This window comes from Oreochromis niloticus, linkage group LG19, assembly GCF_001858045.2.
Source record: "Oreochromis niloticus isolate F11D_XX linkage group LG19, O_niloticus_UMD_NMBU, whole genome shotgun sequence".
Taxonomy (NCBI): domain Eukaryota; kingdom Metazoa; phylum Chordata; class Actinopteri; order Cichliformes; family Cichlidae; genus Oreochromis; species Oreochromis niloticus.
This window is the reverse complement of record NC_031983.2, coordinates 8,692,349-8,717,411: the sequence shown is the minus strand read 5'-3', so window position 1 is coordinate 8,717,411 and position 25,063 is coordinate 8,692,349. Positions and strand designations below refer to the sequence as shown.

General features: G+C 40.2%; 1 protein-coding gene across 2 annotated transcripts; it reads right to left on the bottom strand.

The window, feature by feature from the left end:
- Positions 1 to 872: 872 nt before the first annotated feature.
- Positions 873 to 25,063, bottom strand: plcb2 (phospholipase C, beta 2). 2 transcript variants are annotated; one of them, XM_005453331.4, is made up of 32 exons: positions 24,826 to 25,063; positions 21,252 to 21,329; positions 19,871 to 19,939; positions 18,933 to 19,073; positions 18,480 to 18,559; positions 18,300 to 18,353; positions 18,139 to 18,214; positions 17,889 to 17,989; positions 17,048 to 17,208; positions 16,797 to 16,943; positions 16,546 to 16,703; positions 15,544 to 15,626; positions 15,353 to 15,437; positions 13,679 to 13,913; positions 13,515 to 13,597; positions 13,341 to 13,437; positions 13,160 to 13,244; positions 12,895 to 13,019; positions 12,476 to 12,627; positions 11,978 to 12,142; positions 11,171 to 11,270; positions 10,895 to 10,999; positions 10,627 to 10,691; positions 10,396 to 10,486; positions 9,846 to 10,268; positions 9,461 to 9,644; positions 8,835 to 8,976; positions 6,719 to 6,783; positions 6,132 to 6,191; positions 5,923 to 5,980; positions 3,210 to 3,293; positions 873 to 1,846 (listed from the first exon to the last, which is right to left on the bottom strand). In XM_005453331.4, exons 1-32 carry the CDS (start codon positions 24,877 to 24,879, stop codon positions 1,679 to 1,681), a joined length of 3,774 nt encoding a protein of 1,257 aa, XP_005453388.1. In that variant the 5' UTR covers positions 24,880 to 25,063; the 3' UTR covers positions 873 to 1,678. The 2 variants fall into 2 exon arrangements, with proteins under 2 accessions (XP_005453388.1, XP_005453387.1); XM_005453330.3 differs by lacking the exon at positions 24,826 to 25,063 and adding an exon at positions 21,748 to 21,938.

Below are 25,063 nucleotides of genomic sequence, written 5' to 3'. Positions count from 1 at the left end.
TGGTTTGAGACAAACCTGCCAGAGATGTCTTCATCCTTATGTAAGATAATTAGCCCAGTGATTCAGGGCTGACTGGATTCACACCCGAAAGCTAACAGTTCATCTGTGTTGTGCATGAGGTGGCAGGACTTTCGGGCACAAGCTGTGTCTCCTAGAGATTTATCCGGATCCCCCACTTTGAAATGTCACTCATGTCATTTGATTCAGAAGAAGGGTGTCGCGTGGAAAAGGAAATCAAATGAATGAACAGATTGCTCGGGATGATGAGTCAGAGAAAAGCTGCATTCATTAATAAATGCACGCACGAGCGTGTAAACACTTGGGGGGAAAAATGACTCTCACAGGATGCTGTGCATAAGTAGCTGAAATTTAGGCTGAAACCCTGCAATTTCCGGATTTATTTATTTATTTAGTTTTACCCAGACTACCTGCATTATCTCTGATTCACGTGCCTTTATTATAGCTCTGGTTTTAAAAGAGCACGTGATCCATCACATAGCAATTATGTGGTATTGTGAATCAGGTTATAATGTGCAAAATTACACTGAGGTTTGAAGCAATGCGCAAAAAGTAAGAGAGACAGTGGACAGGAGAAAAGAGAAAGGGTTACTGGCAGACAATACCTAACCTCATTTCCCATCACCTCTTCACTTAAGTTCCAGTCTCTGATTCAGCTTCATTTTTTTATATGAAGATGCATATCATTTTGCTGTGTGTCAGTATGATAATTACTTCACTTCAACAAACTACAGTCAATATAATATCTCAGGGATTAGCTAAGAAAGACAAACCTCAGCTTCAGATATTCAACAAATCAACCTCTACAAAAATAAAAAGATGTAGCAGTTTTAGTGATAGAAAAATAACACATATTTCGAGTAACTATAAGTTTATTAATCATCAATTCATCACAGGAATAAAACAGGAGAAACTCCAAAGACTACACTAAAAATCCTCAAAAATAGGTTGAGCCAGATTTTAAGCTATCATCTACATTTTCCAAACCAGATTTTCATGTTTTACATGCAATACAGGATGTGCCGTGCACGTGGAACTGATGTCACAGGAGCTTCAAGCTTGTTACAAAGTAAATTTACCTTTTTTTTTTTAAATCTGCAAAACTGCAGTGGCTACATCACAGAGTCCAAGCGAGCACTTATCACACATGCAAACTGATGTGCCATTGTCTCGCTCAGCCCTGCAGACTCTGATAACCCATTTTTGCATCTACATTTAGTCCCATTTTTAACTTAAGAGAACAGAAAGGAGACCACAAGCACCTCTCTAAGGCTTTTAGAGCTACAGAAACCACATCTGCAAGATATTTGTCACTTTGTCACCTAATTTAGGGTGTTTTTTTTAATGGTGAAAAGAAACAGAAATAAAGAGTTAAATAGAAACTAAAAAAAAAAAATCTTTTCAAAATCATCTAATTTTGGAGTACCTGGACATTTTTGAAAACATCATTATCAGCTCCCTAAAGTATACACCCACCTATGAATTAGCACAACTAAATTGCAACTTCACTCTGAGAACCTCTCATTAAGCAATCTTCTACTATTTCATATCCGCGCCCTGATTATAGGTTATGTAACAGTTTGAAAGCAGATATAAAAGTGAAAAAATACAACAAAACATTTATAGCAGAGTTACACAGAGAGGTAATCAAAAGGCACATCTAACCTAGGAAGACATCTCCATAGAAGCCCACTCCACCCCCACTCTTGTCGACCTCGTCGACCAATTCAGGGAAGTGTGCCCCCACACATACATTAACGGCCTCTCGCACTTCTCGTGGCAGCGATCTTGTTTTCTGATCGTGCTCCTTCAGGGCCTCTTGATTGAGCTGCCAACACAAGGAGCCAAAGGTTAGTCGGAGGATTATCAAGAGAATGGGCTGACATTTTCATGATTTCACACATTTTTCTTTTCAGGCAGGTGCTTATCATAATCCTTAGAGAATGATTTTCTCTGCTGGTGCAAGTAAAACCGAGTAAAAAAAGATCGACCTCAACTGGCTTATACCCAAGTTTGACTGATTGATTGCAAATAAGAGTGAGGGATTTACCAATATGGAAAAAAATGGCTCAATATTCAGTCAGTATGTTAAATACAGCTGCATACATTAGCTCACATTCAGCTCTCTTCATTCATCCGTTTGTTTTTAAAGCCTCGCTTGAATTCCTTCCCCCGCCTCTCGCAATATCGAAAACTCTATCTGCAAGCTAATACTACTGGTGAGACATAAAAACACACCGTCCATCTGGCATTCGCGCGTCAGCGTCTAAGCTGTCTTCTCACACCTCTTTTCACAATGATAACTGCCAAGATTTCACCAATCCTAAGCAAAGTATTGTCATAAAAAGCATTCTGACATCATTTACAGCGGTGGGAGCTTGATGTGTACTTTCTGCATCCCCCAAACTGGATGTGTCACGCAGCAGCATTACGTACATCCACTGAAAGGACAGATGGCCGTGTGGTTGAAAAACAGGAATTTGGTGGTTGGCACAGTTTGGATTATGGATGCCTTTAAGTCAATCAATGTAGTCAGATTTACACTACATTTGTTTGGACAGGAAAATCCAAAAAACTCTTTGCACAACGAAGGTAAGGTTTGTGTAAATTCTCTCTGTGATTTTGCAAGTACAGTGTAAAACATTAAATCTCTATCATTGTCTTTAAAAAGGTCGGGTACTGGTCGACAACCCATTGTAGTGGGGTCCATGCATCCACAGGTCAGGATTGTATTGGACCAGCACAACATTAGGCAGGCGGTCACAAGGTTATTCCCAATCAGTGTGCGTGACATGGAATAATGGGTGAGTACTCTTGGTTGATGCTAGCTCACACACAAGTGAAATGCTCTAATTTTTACTCACTGATGGGCAGACCTATGTAAGAACTTATGCAGCGATGGGAAGAATTTTTTAAAGGACTCTGGAACTGCCAAAGAATGCAAGGAAGGTATTTATTTTTTCTATGACAGTCCCAAGAAATCCGGTAAAAAAGCATAGTCATTTCTAAAGATCAGGAGTCAAGGACCTCTCAGAGTTTCTATTGGTAAACATGACTGTTTTGGGGGTCATTAGAGGTTTTTACAAATCTGCAGATTTAGTGGAAACACGAATAAGATGTGCAAGTGTAGTTTCATCTTTCTAAGAGAAAAAAAAAATAAAACCAGTGTACCCCGGTGTTACCGTATGTACCTGATTGGTCAAGGTCTTGATTTCTTCCAGTGTAGCAGCCTGTTTCTTCATCAGAGCCTCTTGCTGTGGACTGTAATCTGAAGACTGTAACAATACAACAAAGCAGAAAACATGTTGCAAGTGGAAAACACTATCGATTTGTGGTTTTGAAGTGTGTGCGAGCAAATGGGAGTGTGCATGTGGTATCAAGTGTGCGATAAAGACTGTTAGCGTGTCTATATAAGCAGTTCATCTGCTCATATGTACCCGTGGGATCTATGGATGCAACCTGAGAGAGAGAGAATCAATACAGTTAAGTCACAGGTTGCACTTGTCGAGTTAGATTACAGAGCCCCCAACTGGACTTGTGCATTCAATACTGAGCCTGTGCTGATTAAACAAGTGATTGTGTTATAAATAGCTGCAGTAATTAATGAGGAAATGTTGATTAAGTAGATCAACACCAGCTGCAATGTGACCCAAATGTGTGGAGGGATGAAAGTGAGGGGGGGATTTCTGCCATCTAAACTGAGTCGATCTGAGAGGAGCAGAGTGAAATAGCTGGGTCTTTAACCCCGATGCATCATGCCTGAATCTTGATGAGCCAACGGAGGAACAAAAGCAAAGCTCAGTGAGTCATCGACCACACATGGATTAGCTTGTAAACAGCTTCTGAGTAATGGACAAGCCTGGCCTATGGTCAGGGCTCGCTGCACTTTACTCACTGGGTGAAAGTGTGTGTAAGTTTGTGTATGCGTGGCCTACTGTGAGTTAATGTGTGTGCATGTCCAAGCGTGTGTGGGTGTACCTACAGCTGTGCGAAAGAGAAAGGCTTTAGCATGCCTAGGGTATTATTTTTCCATGCTTGCTTCAAATCTTGGCATTCTTAACAATAAGTACACAGCTAAATTAGATGTGATCTGGTACTGGTATGCGTGAGTACATGAAAATTACTAAAATAATCATTTTAACATTTGGGGACACGTATTTCATTTCTGAAAAACAAAAACATTTTGTGTGATGAAGATTTGAGCCTTAAAAACAGGGATGTTAAACTCATTTTACACTGTGGGCCACATACAGCCACGGGTCAGCCGAGTGAAACTCCCCTTTCTGTCTATGTTCAACTACACATTAGATCCCTGCAATAGTACAATTTCAATAATACATCTCAGTTTTCTACATGATAGATGTGTAAAATTACAGAGTGGCTATGGTGGAGAGCTTTATCAATAGGAAAAACTGTAAAATTGTGAAAATAAGGTCCTCCTTCAAATTTTTCAGCCTTCCAGTGGGCCGGATTGGAGTCTTCACCGGGCCACTTCTGACCCCTGAGCCTTATGTTTGATACCCCTGCTTAAAATCTTCAAATCCATTTTTTCTGAAGCTATTTTTATAAATAGTTTTTCCTTTCATCTCTTTTTGATATCTGTGACTGACACTGGTTACTGAAGATGTCACTTACATAGTTACATGTATTGCAAAACTAGTCTAGTTGGCTCTCTTCTCATTTCTGACTCTGCAGTTTCAAAGCACTGACCTCTTCATCTGTGAATAGAGCAAAACTCTAATCGATCCTTCCTCCTGTTTGCCTTTTTTGCAGTATAAGCTTCTTTCCTTTCATGTTTATTTTAGTGCTAGAAAGTACAACAGTTGGCACTCTCACATGGTTTGCAGGGTTATCTCCTGCCAGAATGCTAGCGGTTACTAGCCAGCAGTGTGTTACCAAGTGTATAGAAAGCCACAGTGAAACTCAACCTTCAAATTTTATTTCCAGAAGTAGAAAGTCCTTTAGGTTTTTACCTTGAAAAAGAGCATTTTTCATTACTAAGTTGCATTGCTGCCAGTGTTGTGTTATTTTGTTATTTTTTCAATGTCATTGCTTTTATCTTCCTTTAATAATAATAAAAATAAAAAATATATATTTTTACAAAGTAACATTCATGATTTGAATGTCACAGCTTTAGCCTGTCTCAGCCAGTCTGTCAATACAGTGCCCACAGATGTACACTAAAGCTGCAGCTAAGCTAAATGTTTAACTTAGCATAAAAAGCTAAATGTTTAGCTTAGCATAAAACAACAACAGAGAACAGCAGAAACAGCTAGCATGTGTTTGTTTAAAGGTAACAAGAAAGGTTACCAGTACAAGCTTGTTATAGTTAACCAAAATGAAACTTAAAACTAGACCTTTGAAAAAAATAAAGCTTAGCAAATTAACTAAAATAAAATAACAATATAAGGAAAATGTTTGTACATTTGGTGAAATTATTTTTCAAAACTTACCTTATGAAGCTTTTTATTGAGACTTTGGACATGTATTAGACTTTGAGTCAACTGCTCTAAAAAGTTCTGTTTTTAATGTAATATCTGTTCTGCTTTTCTTACATCTTGCCTCTGACATTTGTCCTCCATACACACATAATTACAAGGACTGAAAGTCAAACTAAATGGAACTAAAACCAAAAAGTCAAAACAAAATAAAAATATAAACTAATTAGAATTACAAAACTAAAATAAGTCCAGTTACTAATTAATGTAAGCTGTAAAGTGTTTCCCTTATTTTCCTTTTTCTAGGCTACGGTAACCCTTTTTCTGGTTGTAGTGTTACATTAAGCTTAGCTTTTAGCAAAAAGATGACCACAAATCTCAAACAGTGCCTTTTATTTTGCACACAAACTAACAAAAAGGTTCGATTGTGTTAGATCACTTTGAAACAAACAACTTCTGTACTCACGGCAGCATTCGACTGACTCGCTTCATCCAACATCTCAGTGCTCATTGCCTTCTTCAGCCTGAATTAATAAATTTATCTTTAATTAATCATCTTGTACAAAATGTTAAAAATTCAAATCTTCACTCTCGCTCTCTTAATTCTTTTATCTTTGTAAAATAAATTGTAACTAATTTAGAGTGATAAATAAAACCTGAATGTCGTGAACTTACTTTGCTTTGTCTGTGGACGAACATTTCATGTTGGCTTTTTTCTTGTTTTCTTTGGTTTCGCTGCAGAGCAAGACAAAGGGAACATGTGAGGATCTCAAATCTGACAGTGAAAAGTGACCCTATAAAAATCCTTTCTCCTTTAATCAAGAGTTGTAGGGCTGTGTGTGTCTTATGTGACCTTATCTTTATAGTGAAAGGAACGCTTGAATGCTGTGTTTTTGTGCCTGAGTGGACAGGTAGATGATCAAGCCTGCCTTTGCTTCCCTACTGCTGTTTAAACACCTGCTGGATAATGGCTGTCCTGAGATAACCATCTGCCAGCTGGGGACTTGGGATAACGCACACACACATATAACACCATAAGCCCAGCCAAGGACATTGGAAGACCCGCCTGCTGAGGTGATTCATTCATTATTTGAGGTATTCTCTTTGCTAAATGTCAAATATTTCACCTCAAATGGCACACAATCGCACACACACACACACAGACAGCAAAGTCTGAAGGGACAGATTGGATAGACTCAGCAAAGCCTTCTGCTCCCTCATGTGCGCATCATGTCCCGAATGTGTTGCATGCGTGCTCACACCTCTCCAGGGTTTTCAGTTCAATGGCGTGCTTCTCCATGGCCATCTCCAACAGTTTGGCTAGTCTCTGTCACAACACAATAAGAAGATGGTGCAGTCACAGTAAGGATGAAGCTCCAACTCATGAGACGTGAATAGCTGTGAGTAACAAAGTGAATGAAAATGTTTGCTTCTGTGCAAAAACTGGGGTCAAGCAGATCCTTTATATACAGATTGATTACTATTAGTAACAGCAATCCAGTTTGTGTGTAATTAACAAAGCCTCTGCTTGTCCATGATCCCAAACACACAGCAAGGAGAGCCCACAGAGGGAATAGTGACTACATCCTGAGTCATGGACATTAATCTGAGGTGAACAGGTAAATATATAACAGAGATTTCAGAGTGAGGAGATTAATGGCTGTAGGAGTGACTAGAGCACACAGAGAAGAGTTTGTCTTTCAGGTGTTACTTTTATAAGCCACTTTATACTGTAAGGACAGGATGTGAATATCATACCCCTTTGATGCCTTTTAGAAACACTTCACAACAGTAGGAAGGCAACAGCTCCAAACATTAACATTATAGATCTAGTAATAGTGTTAATGAATAGCATTGTTACCAGATAACTACTTCTTTTAATGTTGGAAACAGGCCTCACAGGTATCACCGTGCAAAATAAAAATAATATTTTATTTCTCAAAGCAGCTTACGTTTAAATAATATCACCGAACGAGTTGATGACGTCTTATCAGCATCCTGATTTTTACTTAAATTGGGGTAAATCATGTCTTAACTGATTTACACTCATGAGCCACTTTAATCAGCCAATCAGATGGCAGCAACTCAGTGCACTAAGGCATGCAAACATGGTCAAAAAAACGTACTCAAGTTCAAACTGAGAATCAGAATGTGGAAAAAATGTGATTTAAGTAACTTTAAATATGGAAAGGGTGAGTATTCCAGAAAATGCCGATCTGCTGGGATTTTAAATCACGGCTATCTCTGTGGTTTACAGAGAACGGTCCATAAAAAAGAAAATATCCAGTGAGTTTTCTGGGTGGAAATACCTTGATGATGCCAGTGGGCGAAGGAGAATGGCCAGACTGTTTTTAGCTGAAATGAAGGCAATAATAACTCAAATAACGGCTCGTCTCAAGCAAGCCATACAGGAGAGCATTTGCAGCCTAAAACTGCACCGGGTGCACTTCTATGAGCTAAGAACAGAAAATGGAGGCTAGAATTTTTATGGGCTCACCAAAATTGAACAACAGAAGATTGGAAAAATGCTGCCTGGTCTAATGACTTTTGATTTCTGCTCCAAGATTTGTTGGTTTGTAGCATAAACAACATGAAAAAACATGGATTCATCCTGACTTGCAGGATGCAATTGAGGCTGCTACTGGTAGTGATGATGGTCTGGGGGGATATTTTCTTTGCACACTTTGTTGCTGACCATGTCCATCCCTATATGACCACAGTGTGATTGGCATGGTTGCTCCTGCAGGATATCGCACAATGTCACAAAGCTCAGATGATCTCAAACTGGTTACTTGAACATAACAGTGAGGGAGTGTGAGGATATGCAGCTGAGGCATCTGAAGCTATTGTGTCATGCTATCATGTCAGTATGGATTAAATGTCTTTTTGAATCTATTACATGAAGAACCTAATAAAGTGGTAACTCTATTCATATAATCAGGAGACATAACTGGAATGTTTCTCTGGACTCATGTTTCTGTCCATCTGAGTGAGTATAACCCGTTGATCTCCTAATTTACTGTCTTCCAGCACACGTAGAAACGATGGCTTTACAGTATTTAGTAATTATACTTTTCTGGCTCATGTTTGGTATTTGGGCAGGTGGAACACAATAGATTTGATTGGGGTTGAAAACAGCTGCCTGCGTCACGTAGCGAGTAAGCCACTGAACAAACACGGTGTTTTGTGAGTCATAAAACCAAAATAATGAGCTGATAAGATCCTGAAATATTCCTTAGAGCTGAGGGGACCTTTCACTTGCAGCAGTAATCATTCGGTTCACTGTTAATTATGACAGTATTGATTAGTGCAGCTTTAAGCACAGTATCTGGCTGCAATGTGTGTAATGTGTTTATTGTCACCTTCAGTGTCACTAACCTCTGTTGCACACTGCTCCTTCTTCTTCTTCATCTGATCATACTGCTCAGCAAACAGTGTTTTTATTTCAGACGTCATTTTTTCCTTCAGCTCCTGCACCCGCTCTGTCTTCCCGTTGGACTCAGGGGTGTTGTCACCTCCCCTGGTGGAAAAATAACACGACACAATAAATCAGTATGTGCGAGGAATACAGTTTATTGACTAACAGCCACTGCCCATCATAGCTGACGACCATGAGCTTCCAGAAAATACTATACAAAATGCTTATTTGGCCTTTAGTAACACTTGGTTTGCTCTGACAGCTCAGTGTGAAACACTGCAGACCTCACACTCATTTTCTTCATCCTCATCTTAATAGTCAATGTCAGCTAGAATTGCACATTAGCTGTAGCTGTATTTCTCATGTTTCTAAATATAGTCTTATTAATCCAAAAACAGCAACATTATTAGTGAGTCGCTATTAATTTGTGGAGATTTGAGCGCTGCTTTGCAGGAAACAGGACTGTCTCCTTCCAGCGGGATAATCAAAAGCTCTTTTGTCAAGCACCCTAGCTAAAATATATAGCTGCAAATTCACTCTGAAAAGCCCTTTGAAAATAAATTTGGGAAGGAAAGCATCCCCTTACTCTTTTTTCTTCACTGAAACCTTCTTCTTGAGGCCCTTGAAAGAGTCGGAGTATTTCTGAATCAGATCCTCGCCTTTTTTCTGATACTTCTTTTCTAATTCTTTTATCTCCTTCTCCTGACGCTTGATGACCTTCTGATAGCTCTTGTGCTGTGTCAGTTCTTCAGTAGTCACAGTCGAAGGCTCTGCAGCACAAACACAAAGGGTTTTTTTTTTTGTGGAGTCTTCTTACTTTTCAGCACTGGATATGCAATTATAATGAATCTATTCAACAAAAAATAACTCTAAATTGTTCTGTATTATCCTTGCCAGAGCGCTTTTATCCAGAGTGTATTGACAAAAGGGAAACTATGATGAGTGCAGCACATGACGTGCTGCAGTGTTACCTTCGCTGCCCGTCTGTGGCTGAGATGAGTCACCTGATCCAGCAGACTCAGTGGTTGCAACTGTTGGAGAGGGAACGGCCGCAGCAGAAGGCGCTTCAGCAGGTTCTGCAGCTGCACTGGCTTCCTCTTTCTTATCAGATGTAGGCTCTGGGTTTGTACCAGACTCAGTGCTTGGTTCTTCTTTGGCTTCAGGAGCCGGTTCAGGCTCCGGGCTTGCTTTGGTCTCCTCGGGTGAAGGAGAGGCTTCAGGGAGGGTTTCAGATGTGGAGCTTCCTGTGTCTGGTGCTGCATCAGCTGGAGCTTTATCAGTTTGAAGCGTCTCTGCCTTGCTTTCTTCCTCCTTTTTAGCTTCTTCTGCACCAGCTGCTGGTGGAGACTGGTCAGTGGCATCAGCGGGCGGTGTAGGTTCGGATGCAGCTTTTTCTAGAAGAGGAAGTGATTAAATGCACTTTCAAAAACACCAGCATTGAGACCAATTGTGTTAGCAGCAGACAAGCTCAAAATCTTTGCAATGCAAGATCTGAAGTGTCACCCTCTAAAGCTTCATTACCTGCAGCAGGGGCTTCACTTTCTTTAGCTTGGTCTGCGGGAGGTTGTGCTCCAAGAGGCAACTCATAGGGAGACACATAGTCAGAAGATGACTGCGGGAGTAAAAGAAGAAAAGGACAGGAACATAACAATCTAGCAAAGCTGGTCATATTCCAGGAACTCAATTAGTGTTGTTAGGATTTACTGGAAATCCAGAGGTATTGCTGATGATGTTTTTTCTTTCTTTTTTTACCTGTTTGGGAGGCTTTGTGGTCTTCTCTGTGCCCTTTGTTGGATTAAATAAGGCATCTGTGAAATCTGCAAAACAAACCATTTTAATGAGTGTACAATGATTTATTCTTAAACCAAACGTAAATGTGGGTACAAAGACAAAGAAGAAAACAAAAATGCTTCCAATCTACATTAGTCTCCTCTTCTCTAACTGTCACTCTGGCAACAAGGATTCACTCGCAGCAGAGGTTTTCTTCTTTTGCAAAAACACAAAGTAAAAAGCTAAGCACCCGCAAAGGCAGCAGGGATGTAGTCCTTGACCTCAATGTACACAAAGAGAGCAGGCAGAGTGAGGGGCATGTTGCTCTCACTGCGCAGGCAGATGTGATGGAAGCCTGCAGGGCATGAAAATAAAACCTTGGTGAAATAAAAGCAAGGCAGCAGCTCGCCTGATGCAGAAGCTGGTTAAAACAAGCTGGCAAATGTTCTAAGGCCTAGAGTGATTCATTGCTTTAATTATGTATATTTTATGAAGTATGAATTCAAATATTCTCAGCTTCGCTGACCTGACTGGATGGCATCAAGAGGGATGATTCTGTGTCCCACGAATTTGCCATTCTCTTCGTGGACAACGATTCTTAAAGATGCCAATTCTGGCAGCAAGATCTAACCATGAAAACAACAACAGATATGTTAGTGACACATCATTTCATTCATTTATTCATCAAGGAGCCAGACTTTCTTGTAATATTTCAAAGTGGTCTTGAGTATGATTTCTCCAGGCTTTCTGAATTTCTTTCAACATTTTTCTTTGGACACCGGCTGCTTTTTAACTCCTTTTCAGTCCTGTCCTTGTACCTGGGCATTTTCAGAGGAATGCTTTTGTGTGTATGTGTGTGTTTGTTAAGATGCTTAACACTGATGTATAAACCATTCAATCATAATACAGGCATCTAACTCAAGGTGTGAAGAGGATGGAGGAGGTCAGGAGAGAGGTGCAACATCTGGTAAGCATCTAAATGGCAAAGGCTTCATTTTTTTTTAGCATAACAATGACCCCAAAGACACAATAAAACACTATCAGTCTTGAACCTTCTTCCCTAGAGCCCGGACTTCCACACTACTAAAGCAGTGTGGGATTGTCTTAACAGAGATCGGAACAAAAGGCAGGCAGCATCCAAAGAAGAGCCCTTCAAGGAGCCTGAAGAACTATTCCTGTCAAAGAGAGTTCAGGCTGTGTCGAAGAAAAATGGTGCTCATACCAAATACTGACTTTCAAGCTTGTTAGAATTGTACAAGCTCTGTTTTTGCCTTCACATCAAAATATGAAGACTGGGGAGTGGCTGAAAACGTTTACACGGTGTTTTATTCACCTTCTCAAAAACAAATGGCTCTTCATTCCACACTGGATTAATGGCGTTGGGTGTCGTGGACCACTTGGTGCGATATTTCTTCTTAGGGTCTCCTGGCAGCCCAATCACTTCCACCTCAACCCCTGTTTTTACATTCTTGTCAGACAGAAACTGCCCTGAATAGATCTATGGAGACAAGTAGATATGACTGGACGACTTATATATACAAGTCTTGACATTTGAACAGCTGGACTCCTATATGAAGCAAATCATGTTTTTATTAAGATATTACACAAGGACAACATGGACAGACTTCCCAAAGCCAAAACAGCCATCTGTTATACACATACTGCACTAATTCTTCATGAGTGTCTCTGCAGGGAATGCCAGAAATGATGCAGAAATAAAGGATGGAGCTTGAAAATCAATTACTCTGACATTCAGCTTCCATAGATAATAGGAGCCCACACTGATGGTTAAAGAAAGAGAGACTCTGTAATAACAGGGTCGTGAACCTGCCTTGATGGTCAGTGTGCTCGCCACAACGGTGTCAATCCTGTCACAGAAAGGGTCAAACTTCTTGTCATTGCGACGCATAACATCGTGCTTGAGGAGGTAGCCCGTTCGGCCGTTGAATTCAAACAGGGCCATGTTGAGCTGCATGGGGAAATCTGTAAGCGAGACACAAACAGGCTATTCCTGCCACTTCTCTTCAGCTTAAAGAGAGGCAGCGAACAGAGGCCTGTGCAGCACAAAAAGGTGCAACACTGACCTGCTGTGGCGAATAAACAGAACAGATTTTAAATGACTAAAACACACAATGTCATCAGTGTGTCAGAAAACTATATTTAAACAGGAACGGTAGACGAATCCAAACATCCACAAAGGGTATTAAGTATATTTCTGAGCATCTTTCAGTGTCATATCTCCATTTTTACCCATCGTCTGGTAGTTGAGCGCCACCATCTGGCAACCAACGTTCCAAAAAGGTTGGGGATTGTAGTTGGAGGAGTCCATTCTTGTTCCTTTGGGGTAAATCCTGCTCATCTGCCTCTTATTATATCTTAGAAAGACGGTTTAGGAAGTATTAATTTATATCTCTGTGTTTTTCCCCCCTGAACCCACTCAACTGAATGCATAGAATATATTCAGGTTTTCATTTTTGTCAAGCACGACAGCATCTGCTGCACTCTTAAAGGATACTCAACAAATTCAACGGCACTCTTGGCGATCATTGCCTCCCCTTTGGTCTCCACAAAAGAAGAGATGACGTAACTCTTGTTTTTCTCTGTGAAGGGAGAAGAAAATGACACGTTACCAAGGTTACATAGAGTTGTACCTGTTTTGTTTGAGTTTAGGTTAAATTCGTTGTTCGCAGACATACTTCTGGCGTTTTCAAAAGAGATGAATTTGTTGGGCTGGATGTAGTTGACTATGGATGACATGGCCTCATATGCTGTTACTTCTTGTCCAGCTGTGCCCTGCGGGGCGTCGAAAGGAGGTTAACTTATATTTGGACTCTCCTGGCTGGAACAAATGATATAAAACAAGTATTTACTTCATCTGATGTCTTCATTTTCTCCTCATCCTGTTCCTCTGTGTCTTCTTGCTCCTCATTTTCCTCCACAGCTGCTTCCGGTTCTGGTGAAACACATAAAAACAGTGTCAGTGACACCTGGAAATAAAATCACTCGTCTAAATCTGGAGTATAACTGAATTTGCCTTGTGGTTTTTCATTTTCATCTTGGTTCTCCGGGGTGGTTGCTGCTGGGTTGGCCTCGTCCTGGGAAGTGGCATTCGGGGCCTGGGCGTTCGTAGCTGCGGCTGCGGTCTGGTCAGCGGCTGCTGCGGCAGTTTTCTTATTCTGTGCCGGTTTCTCGTGGCTGCCCTTCTTGTTCTTGATGAGGATCTTACCCAGGAGCTCAGACGGGCTGGGGATCTGCTGGCCCGGCTTCAGCTGAATGTTAGAGACACAAACGAGAAGTTTAAACAATGACAAAATCGATAATATTCAGAAAGCATGAAACTTATATTCTTGCTTTTGTTTCAGAGGGATTTACATCAAAGTTGTTTAATGTTCAAAGTGTCATTGCTAAATTTAATCAACTTAGTTTGTTTTTTGTTTGGCTGTTGAGCATGAAACAAATGTAGTCTGAGATTTTATTGCTGAATAAAGGAGAGCTGTTAAAAGGCAATGGACCTCATTTATTAACATTGCATATGCACAAATATGTGTAATTTAAACACAAAATATAAATTAAAAATAAAATGAATGGCTGTTATTGACAGGTTAACTTAAAAAGACATTCACATAGTGGACTGTAGGGTATAGCCATACTCCTATTACATCTTCCTATTTTCTTTGCTATGCAGTTTTTATTTATTATCCTGGGCTGTGTTTTGGAGAGACTGTTTATTATTTTAATTAACAGTAAAATACAATAAAACTGTTATTATTTATTTATTCACCGTTTTTTTTATTTTTGCCTTTTGGTCAATTTTCAAAAACATCATACTCCTCCAAATTTTCTGAATTACAATTAAATTTAAAAAAATGAAAACAAGAAAAAAGAAAACAAAATACTAAATTGAAAGGTGCAGACTTTAATCTTTTTCTTTTACACATAATTGACAATAATAGCTATTATTTTTAGTAGTAGTAATAGTAGAAGAATTCGTTTTAAAAGCTTGTGTTTAATTTTCCTAAGACAGTCAGGTCGTCATGTGATCATATGCATGGTCACAGGGACTGCTTGACCTTTTAAAACAAAAAAGCAGCCAAGCATCTGGATGCATCAAAAACCTGAATGCATCCTCTACATTAATGTTGCATTCACTGACATTACCTCAGTTCAATAATTTAGCCCAAATACCATCATGAAAGCTGACTTTATTGCCTGCACACTGATAACAACCTGGATGGTCACTCTCCCATTTAGCTTGTTGCCTTTACTTAAACCCTTTTTTTTTAAAAAAACATAAAATTAACAAAATTCAAAATAAACATTTTTTTTTTCCATTCTTCAGAAGTTGAGGCCTGGATTCAAACTGTCTGCTGACCTTTCTAAAACACTGGTTTTGTCCCTAATACCATCTGAGATAGTTAAACAGACACTGCCTCAGGAATATAAACACACGCAGGCCTAAGAGGAGCAGACAGACTTTGTTTCTGGGAATCTGAGAGGTTCGTACAGCAGATACAAGACAGAGGACAACAAACACGCCAGTGAAACTTGAACTTTGCCATTTATTCCCTTTATGTCGTTGTGATTAAATAGCGAAACTCATCCGAGTCACCCAGCGTAGCATGATGTGGTCTGTTTAACAAATCCCCCCCATCTAAACTTTATCTGTTATTTTGACAGCTGGCTGTGCTGCAGCAGTGTACTCACTCACAGGGTATTTGTCCAGTGGCTCTGTTAACAGGGCATCACCAAATATGGTTTTGCAGTAGTTGGCCATCTTCTCCTGCTGTTTCACCCTGGAAGAAATCACATTAATGCCTGTTATTATTCGTGATAAGTGCATCAGAACAGCAGCATTAATGGCATGTTATGACACGGCTTTATTTAAAGCTCGGCTCTTACGAGTCAACGTGGTTCTCGAAGGAGAGGATAACGGGGTACTGTGAGGTCTTGAAGGCGCTCTCTGCAATAGCCTCTATCACGTCCTGTCAAGTGTCACAAAAAGAGGCCTCTTAGTTGGTATTTTATAAAAGTGGATTTTTACTTTTGACTTGCCTTGAACTTAAATTTAAAGAAATGAAACTGGCAATAGCACATTAGAAAACTTCAAGAAGTTCATGAGACACAGTGCAAAAAAGAAACAAGCTCACTAAAATGAAAATTATAAAAACGTGAACATTGTATCAAACTGCAGAGGTGGTTTTTGCAGAGGCTGTGATGTCAGTGAACTGAACCTGGGCGTTGTGCCTCGGCCCCCTGGGACTGTTCATCTCCTGCTGCCCTTATATGGAAGTGTTGAGTGTAAGAGAATGGCCTATCAGTGTGTTTGTGTGTTACTGTGTACTTACACTTTCTTGTTTCGAATGTGCTCTTCAGCATGAATTAAAGATAAGTGTGAGCAGCTTTTTGGTGTGCAAGAAGCTTAGATGTTGCACATTCAAGATGTGCTGGCAGGAAAATGGTGACGGTCATTTACTTGGACTCAGGCGTCGCTTTTTGATCACAAATTTTTAACACCAAAAAATAAATGCTAGAAATTTGAATATTAAATTTGTTTATCGTTACCATTCCTTTCTGTAAAGGCTGCGAAATATTAGAGTGGACCTTTTATGTTTTTCCTTATCTTTTATACTACATAGAAGACATGAAAAGATAATAACGTAGGTATACTTAACTACATCAGCTCTATACACTGGTGGATGGTCATTAGTTGTGCCCAAAAACTTCCAGTGACCCCAAAACTCTAACATTTTAGCACAACATTAAAAAGGTGGGAATATTTATCTATGGTCATCTCAGCTTTGAACAATAGCTGAATCCAGCGGGAATGTGAACTGTTGCAGAGGAAAACTTTCAAATACTTGGAGGGTGGGAGACTGAGGGCACATGAGTATGTTTAACAACCTTGAACAGGATCTCAGTGGTCATGGTGAAGCCGTGAGTAATGATGGGCTCTTCATCTGGAGGTTTACCCTTCCAGCAGTCCAGCTCTAGGCAGCGGCAGCCGGCGAGCAGACACTGGCGGTACATCTCTGGAGAGGACACGCCCGAGAACTGACCAGCTGCACAGGGAGAGAAAAATGAAAAATAAGGCACATACAGATTGTTAAGCAGCATCTTAAAGAAATCACATCAATTTCTCTTTTTTTTCTGACCTGTTAGGTATGTGTTGTGTGACGACTTGATGAAGTAGTGAGGTATGGGTTGGGTCATGTCTTGACACTTGGCCAGACTGTCTTGCATGACCACTGTTGTCTCTGGACCCATCAAGTAGAATAAAAGACCTTCTGGAGAAATCAAACCTGAAGATGGGAACAAGAGACCATTTGAAGCAAAAACATACGGAGGGTGATTGTGCCCATCATTCCATCCTCAGCATAGCAAAGTGACCAAGGCTGAATCTCACCTCTGTTAGAATTATTGGACAGGGGTTCATACTTGTCAATCAGTGCCTTGATCTGGTCTTGCCGGAGACGCGGAAACAGTTCCTCATTGAGCCGAGAGTCTCTCTGTTTCTCGTTGAGGAACTTGGTGAAATTCTCCTTCGTCATGGTGGGTTTGGTGGAGCTGGAGGGCGGGGCACAGCGAGACAATCACATCTTGGACTTGCATTTACTTCAGGCTGCAGTGTTTTGCCTGAATATTATTACCTTTGTTTCTGATATTACTTTGACTAAGATATTCATTTTTATTCTCTGTCTGCGCTTCACTGCTGTATGGGTTTGGATGCATGCTCGCGTATGTGCAACTAATTTATGCAACTTATGATTGCACTGCTGTCCTTCTTGGCCAGGACACTCTCTTAAAACAGATTTTTTTCATGATTAAATACGAGTAAATAAATAAATAAAAGCATCAGCAATGCCCATAAGGTTCCTCATGCCCATCACGGCCAATTTCCTGCCATTTTAGCTCAGGCAAGGCTGCTCAGGCATGAGCTGGAGTGCAGACTGGCAGCACAAGACCAGCATATTACATGAGGCACCTCTAACTTTAGTTTGTCAAACTAGAATAATTTTTGCTTCATACATTTTGAACAGACAATGACATAATTTTTGAAACGAGTAGATTTCAATGCCAGATGAAGAAGGTTTACCACTAATCATCAAATTTATTAATATTTTTTTAATTTTTTGCAGTAACAAAAAAGTGCAATAGCAAACTAATTATGAATAAAGCATAACTTTAGGTGTGTGAAATTCAGGTTGTACAATGATCAGCTAAGGACACTTCTACATGTTACTCACTAGGAAGTGAAGATCTCATAGATCTCAGGCCGAGGACAAAGGTGTGTCATAAAGCTCCTGAAGGCAGTCTCAGTGAAGACATCAGGCTTAATGGTGTCATACTGATTTTTTTTAATTGCAAAATTAAAAAGAGCAAAACAAATGTGCAGACGGATTGTCAGAAAACTGCAAAAGGTTTTCATTAAGTTACATAAGAATAAAGTCCAAATTTAAAATGTATTTCCACTCGACAGGAGATTTATTTTCTGACCTTTCCTTTGGGGAGCTGTGCTGCTGCCAAAGCACTTTCTACCCTCTTCTTATCCGCAGGGAACATCTTGTAAATACTGAAAAAAAATAGTGAACCACTGAGTAGAAAACACGGGTATCTACTGTACAAATGAACCAGCATGTGGTTGTCCTGAAACTTACTGTTTCACTGGGATCTTCCCATCTTTGTTGGTCTGAAGAGAAAGCCGGACATATCTAAGATTTAATAGTATTTCCATTAGAATTCCCAGAGCACGTGTTATCCAGCGCATGATGTGATTGCATGGTATTATGTTCCCTCATCATCTAGAAGCCGTAGATTACATGATGATGTTCACTTACATTTTATCCAGGAAGACCTGCCTGCACGCGTTGTTTCTTGCGGCGTTGTAAGCGGTCGCGAGAATGTCGTCCGCCCAGTTCTTATGTGCATTTTTTTTAATTCACAAAAATAAACAGAGGTGCTGCATTAAATTCGGTGTCTGCATGAGCTTGGCTTAAAAGGTCATAAGCGTCTATGCACAAGCTCACCACTAGAGGGTGTTGATACGGAGTTAGGTTAGGAAATGAGAGCAGTGAATGTTGTATTTGAACAAAGCACTATTGAGATTTCATTACAGCAGATTAAATCCGGATGTTGGAGTCACAGAGTCTAATTTAGACTGAAAGGGCAGGGTTGGAGGGGTTGAGAGGGAGAAGAAGCAAAGGCTCCAGTGGTATAAGGGCTAGAGGCCTATGGCTGTGTTTGAACAGTCAAAGGGGAACAGCTACTACACAGATACAGCGGTTTATTACCTGTGTCACTTTTTCCTTTGAGGCAAAGAAGTTATGATAGGTCAGGTTCACCATGTCTGGACCCGAGACAATAGTTAGGGTTTTTGCGAGATGATTGCTGTCCGGGAAATCCAAATTAAACACATTTCGGACCTTTGGGTGCTGTGGACAAAAAAAAATGTATTAATTCATGTTTTAGCTGACTGAAAAAATCTAAATCTGCAGCACTTTGCTGTCTGCACAGATTGGATGCCTGAAAGGTGCTTCGACACATGCAAATATGCTGACCAGCATATGCAAACATATGCACGACACAATGAGAGTCGCGCACTCGCGTACATATATGCACACACACAAACACCAGAGCACAAGCACAAATGTGCTGCCTTCCTGTGCATGATGCTCTACAATCACCTCTCTATGCACGCCTGACGTCAGCATTGGAGCAGCTTTCCCAAAAAGTCCTAAGGGACCCAAAGAGGAAGATGTGCTTTCAGCAGCACCCCATCTGTGATGATGCATTCTCCCTAAGGAGAACAGATTTTTCAGATTTCCCTCCCGTAAGGGATGATGACAGCTGCATAATGCAGCTCTCTGTGGAGGCCAGTGAGGAGTGGGAAAAGAGACGAAACTACAGCTGACAGCTTTGGAGCTCACTCGAAACTCGCTCACAGAAATCTCCCGCCATGACTCAGCCTGTCGTAGGGTGTGTGTTTATGTTTGTTTGCGTGCCAGTGCATCTGTGTGTTTCTGTAGTGGAGGAGTAGCCTGGGTTCATGTGTCCATGGCGCTTTTTTTTTTCTTTGCAATGCAAATATGTCTGTCAATATTAATGGGCAAACAAAGGACTCGGCAGATATATTTGCATGCTTGCAGAGATTCCTCCACACGGAGCACAATCATTAAGCTCGATTAAATCAAAGTGAATGCCACAAATTAAATAATACAAGGGGACTTACTTTGGGAAGTTTTGCATATTTTCCTGTTCTGGTATCTCTGATTGTAGCAACATCCAGGAATGTTGTCTCCTAGAAACAAGAGACAAACAATCATTGTAGATACTAAATTCAACATGTAGGCACCGGTCCAGATATGGATTAGATACAACTCATCCTTTGGCAAAGTAGAAAAAAAATATGTCACACATCAGTAAAATGTGAATAATATCACAGTAATAAACAAGCTATTTAAGGCTGGGGATATTGTATTGCTGTTTTAACCTATAAATGAGAAAATAAATGCCAAGTTCATTCTGATATTTTAACAAAGTAGTTTTCCATGTTCACTTTCAAACAATACATCTGTAATAGCAGCAGTGATGGGGTGGTCATGAAACGGTAAAATGTTGATGAGAGCATGGTTGCTTAAAAATACTGCATGCTGATCATGAGGAGGGTCAGCGTGGCAGAGGGAGCTATTACATTTTTCTCCTGTTATTACACGGAAACAAATTATGTGGTTTTAGGGGAAACTGTGACATTTAGCTATGCATGTTTCCCAGTATTATAGCTAATACTGGTGTAATTACAGAATTATTACCTGGTAATAACTAAATCCCTGTTATTATTGATCCGCAAAGCTCTACTTAAGGATTTTTGATATTATATAAATGTATTCTCTTTTTCATTATATTTGTTTTATTTTAAACATGTATTAACATTTGCACAAAGACCAGCGTTATTACAATTTTGCATTTTTCATTAGTTTTTTATTAAATTTGGTTTCATTTGTTTGACTTTACCTGACTCGATTTATTTTTTTCCTTTTTCCATTTTGTTTTGTTTTCATCTAAGGCGCATCATCAGGGGGAACATTTGAGAAGCTATTATGAAAGACATCACAACACAATGTGAAGAATATGTAGACATCACAGTCACAATAACCATATGATTTCCTATATCACTTCCTCCTGCTTCTAGCTGTGGTGACCAATATGACCAAATTAGGGGGGGGGGGGGGGGAAGCAAAGACATTTCTTTTATATTATTTAGTTTTTTAAGCACCTTTAATTTTTTTCAGTCCACATTTGCTTTTTACACCTATTTTATCTTAAAATTTAGTATTGGTTAACTGTGGTAACACATTTAAAGGAGACCTTGACTGTTTAGTGAGAAGAGAGAGACAGAGATGAAGGATAAACAGTCACCTTCACTGAGTGCATCACAGTCCAGCTGCACAGCACAGCAGGATGGTGAGCCCACATCAGCACTGATCAATAATCTATACGGGCTGCTGAGGCCAGAAGGTGGTGAATGAAGCGCTTAGATATCCCACACCTTTAGCAGATCCTAATCACATACATTTTACTCACAAATCTGAATGCTGCTGGCTTTTCCCCACCTTGCTTTGGTTAATCCAGTAGACGAAAAACCCTTTTGGATCCATCTTCATGGTGACAGGAACGGTTTTCGTTGAGTCCTTGATAGAGACAAAATTATTCAGTACTTCTTGTATCAAGCTGATTGACAACAGTAGTCATCTAAGGGTAGTGTGTATCGTAAGATGAAGACCGTACAACATTATAGAGGAATAGTCTTTGACGTGGTTCGGGTAATTGTTTGAGATGGAACACGTGAAACAGAGATGCTTTTTGGTGATGTGCCGATACTGAACCTGATATTTAAACTGCATTTGTAGCTATATTTAAGTTATTAAATAAGAAATTAATGATTAGTGTTTTAAAAACAGATGAAAACCATGGAATTTCACAGAAAAGGCTGTATTGCTCACAGGAGAATGAAAATAAGCAACACTTACTGATGTATATTTAAACTCCTAATCACTTTGGCTAATATTCAGGAATCAACAGCTTAATTTTTTTTCAATATATACTCACCTCTGACCACTTCGTAAACCTTTCTCCTTTGACCAGGTAATCTTTGATCTCTGGAGGATCCAGAAAGTATCTTTTCTTATTCATTTTGTCCTTCTAGAGTGGACTTTGTTCCAGTTAAATAGCCTATTATTGCTAAAATATATCCACTATCTGATTATCCAACATGGTCAGAACTATTAACCAGCTTATTCCAACACTAGCAACCAAAAGGATGCACTAAACTGGAACTCAACTGACCTGCCTGTGTCCAGGACGCACCCAGGAAAATATGCATTGCAAATTAAGATGAAAAAAAAGAAAAGAAAAAAAAACAGGACTGAAGGTTAATCTGTTGGCCATAGATTTACAGTTTATATGTGTAAGATAAAGGTTACGTAAGTATATGAGAAGATTCTGTCATTCACTTAAAGTAAAAGCATTCACGTGTTTATAAAAAAAGATAAAATAATAAAAGGCACTAATTAGATATTTAAAACTCTTTTTTCAACATACAGCTCCTCCATTAACTGTTGCTGTGACAACAATAACTGAAATTGCTTTCTACTGAGGAAATAGTTCCTTTAAAAAGTGATAACAGAATAATCCTCTGGCTTCTAAAAAAGCCCCAAATGAATTCATAAGTGTTTAAATGGCAAGACACAACTGGAGACAATGAGGATTTGCTTTTCTTTTAGCTTCCATGAATTGACACTTGGTTAGTTAATGAGTTCCTTCTTTACACAATGATATTGAGTTGTCATTATTTATATCAGCATATCAGATTATGTATGCCTGCTACTCAAACTATAGTTGAAGCAGCATCTGTTGCACTAAGTGTTTGGTTATTTCTGCTATATGTTGTAAATAAATGCCTGATCTGATCACACTAGTTCTTAATTTTGCATTATCAGTGGAATATTTTATGAAATTGTGACCTGTCCAGGGTCACGGTGTCATTTATTACTCAGGGCCAGACAGTGCTGTTTCAACAAAAGATCCCGGCCCATTTGGATAACATTCAAATAAACCTTCAGACAGCGCAATATCTGATGCAAACAGTCAGCCACTGAAGAACCAAAGAAGTGACTTCTGGTGAACCAACCACAGGATCAGTTTATTCAAGATACTGGTGATTTTAATGGGGAAATAAAACCTTTTAATGAAAAACCGCTATGCACAACCTTATCAAACTCACATCACAGCTGGCCACCTCGCTCCCATACCGTACCATACCATAAAACACTGCAATGAAAGCAGTCATTACAAACAACCCCCATTAGATGTTTGTTAGAGCAGGGCTTGTCACACCCGTCACGTGTAGAAACTTGTGCTGACGCTCATCCTTAGAAGCAGATTGGCTGTCGCAAAACAAATCATTTTCACCTCTGCAGCCAAGCCACTATAATGTAGGTCATTTTTCCACTTTGTATCAATGTAACAAAACCATAATGTTAACTGTAGACTTGGCATGACACATAATAGTCAATCACCTCAAGGCGCTTTATAAGTTAAAGACACTAAAACAATAGAGAAACCCCATCAATCAAACAACCCCCTTTAAGCAAATGGCCTGTATTTGTATAGCGCTTTCCTCAGTCCCTAAGGACCCCAAAGCGCTTTACACATTCAGGGTAAAGCGCTGAATGTGTATCACCATTCACACACTGGTGATGGCAAGCTACATTGTAGCCACAGCTACCCTGGGCCACACTGACAGAGGCAAGGCTGCTGGACCCTGGCGCCACCGGGCCCTCTGACCACCACCAACGGGTGAAGTGTCTTGCCCAAGGACACAACAACCGAGACTGGCCGAGCCGGGACTCGAACCGGCAACCTTCCGATTACAAGACAAACTGCCAACACTTCAGCCACGATTGCCCATCGCAAGCACTTGGAAAAACTTCCTTTTAACAGGAAGAAACCTCCAGCAGAACCAGGCTCAGGGAGGGGCACCTATTTGCTGTGACCAATTGGAGCCGATGGCTAGCACCACATTGGACTTCATTTTGCTTTTAAAGTGTCTGTAATTGTTTGTGGCATATATTCAAGACGGTGCCTCAGAGACAAAACATTCCTCAGAGATTTTAGTCCATGTTGACGTAGCAGCATCACACAGGTGCTGCAGATTTACTGGCTGCACATCCATGATGCAAATCTTCCTCCACAACATCCCAAAGATGCTCTATTAGACTGAGCTTTGGATTGAATGTGGAGGTCATTTGAGTGAGCTCATTGTCATGTTTAGGAAACCAGTTTGGGATGACCTGAGATTTGTGACATGGCGCTTTATCCTGCTAGTAAGCAGCCATTAAAAGATGGGAACACTGTGGTCATAAAGAGATGGATGACGGTACTCGGGTAGGCTGTGACATTTAAACAACATTTGGTCCTAAGAGGCCCAAAGTGTGCCAAGAAAATATTTCCCCGATTGCCCCACACAATTACACCACACACAACCTGAACTATTAATAAAAGGAAAGGTGGATTCATGCTTTCATGTTTCATGTTCCTGCTGTTTAGTCCAAATTCTGATCCTACCATCAATTTTGCAGCAAATACAGACTTTTTAAAAAAGAAAATCTTCTATTGTCCAATTTTGATGAGTCCATGCAAACAATTTCCTGTTACTGAGCGTGCTCCTGTAGACCATCTGCTTCAAGGTCCAATGTATGACGAAGTGGTTACTTGAGTTATCACTGCCTTCCTATCAGCTCAAACCACTTTTCTCTAATCTCTGGCATCAACGAGGCATTTCCACCCCGAAAGATGGCCTTTTGGGAAACTCCCAGTAGATCAGCAGCTCCTCAAACACTCACAGCAGCCTGTGTGGCACAAACAACCACGCCAGTTGAAGCTATACCATCCTGAGGCTCGTTCAGCATGTGGACCACCTCAACATGCCCAAATACACCGAGTGATTGCCTGATTACATATTTGTGCTAATTAGCGGTTGGCCGGATGTACTTAACAAGGTGTCCAGTGAGTGTATAATAAACAGCGGGTACTTGTTATATAATGTGTTCATTTATTTGTTTTTAAGTGCTGTGCGATTTATGCTGAAAACTGGATTTTACTCGCTTGTTAAATCTGTCGCTTCACCTTTTTCACCTTCCCGGAGGACACTAGCGATGACAAACTCGGGTCGCTGTCCATTGTGCTGAAATGGCGCGTTGTAGAGCAACCAACAGGTACATCATAAGCGGCATGAAAGTCACTCGTTACGTATGGGTCTGGCTACGAGTTTAACACGTGATTACGTAAGACATCAACATAAATGAAGCCCCCCTCTCTATGATTGCTCGGAGCACATGGACTACCATCCTTTCCACTCGGGTGA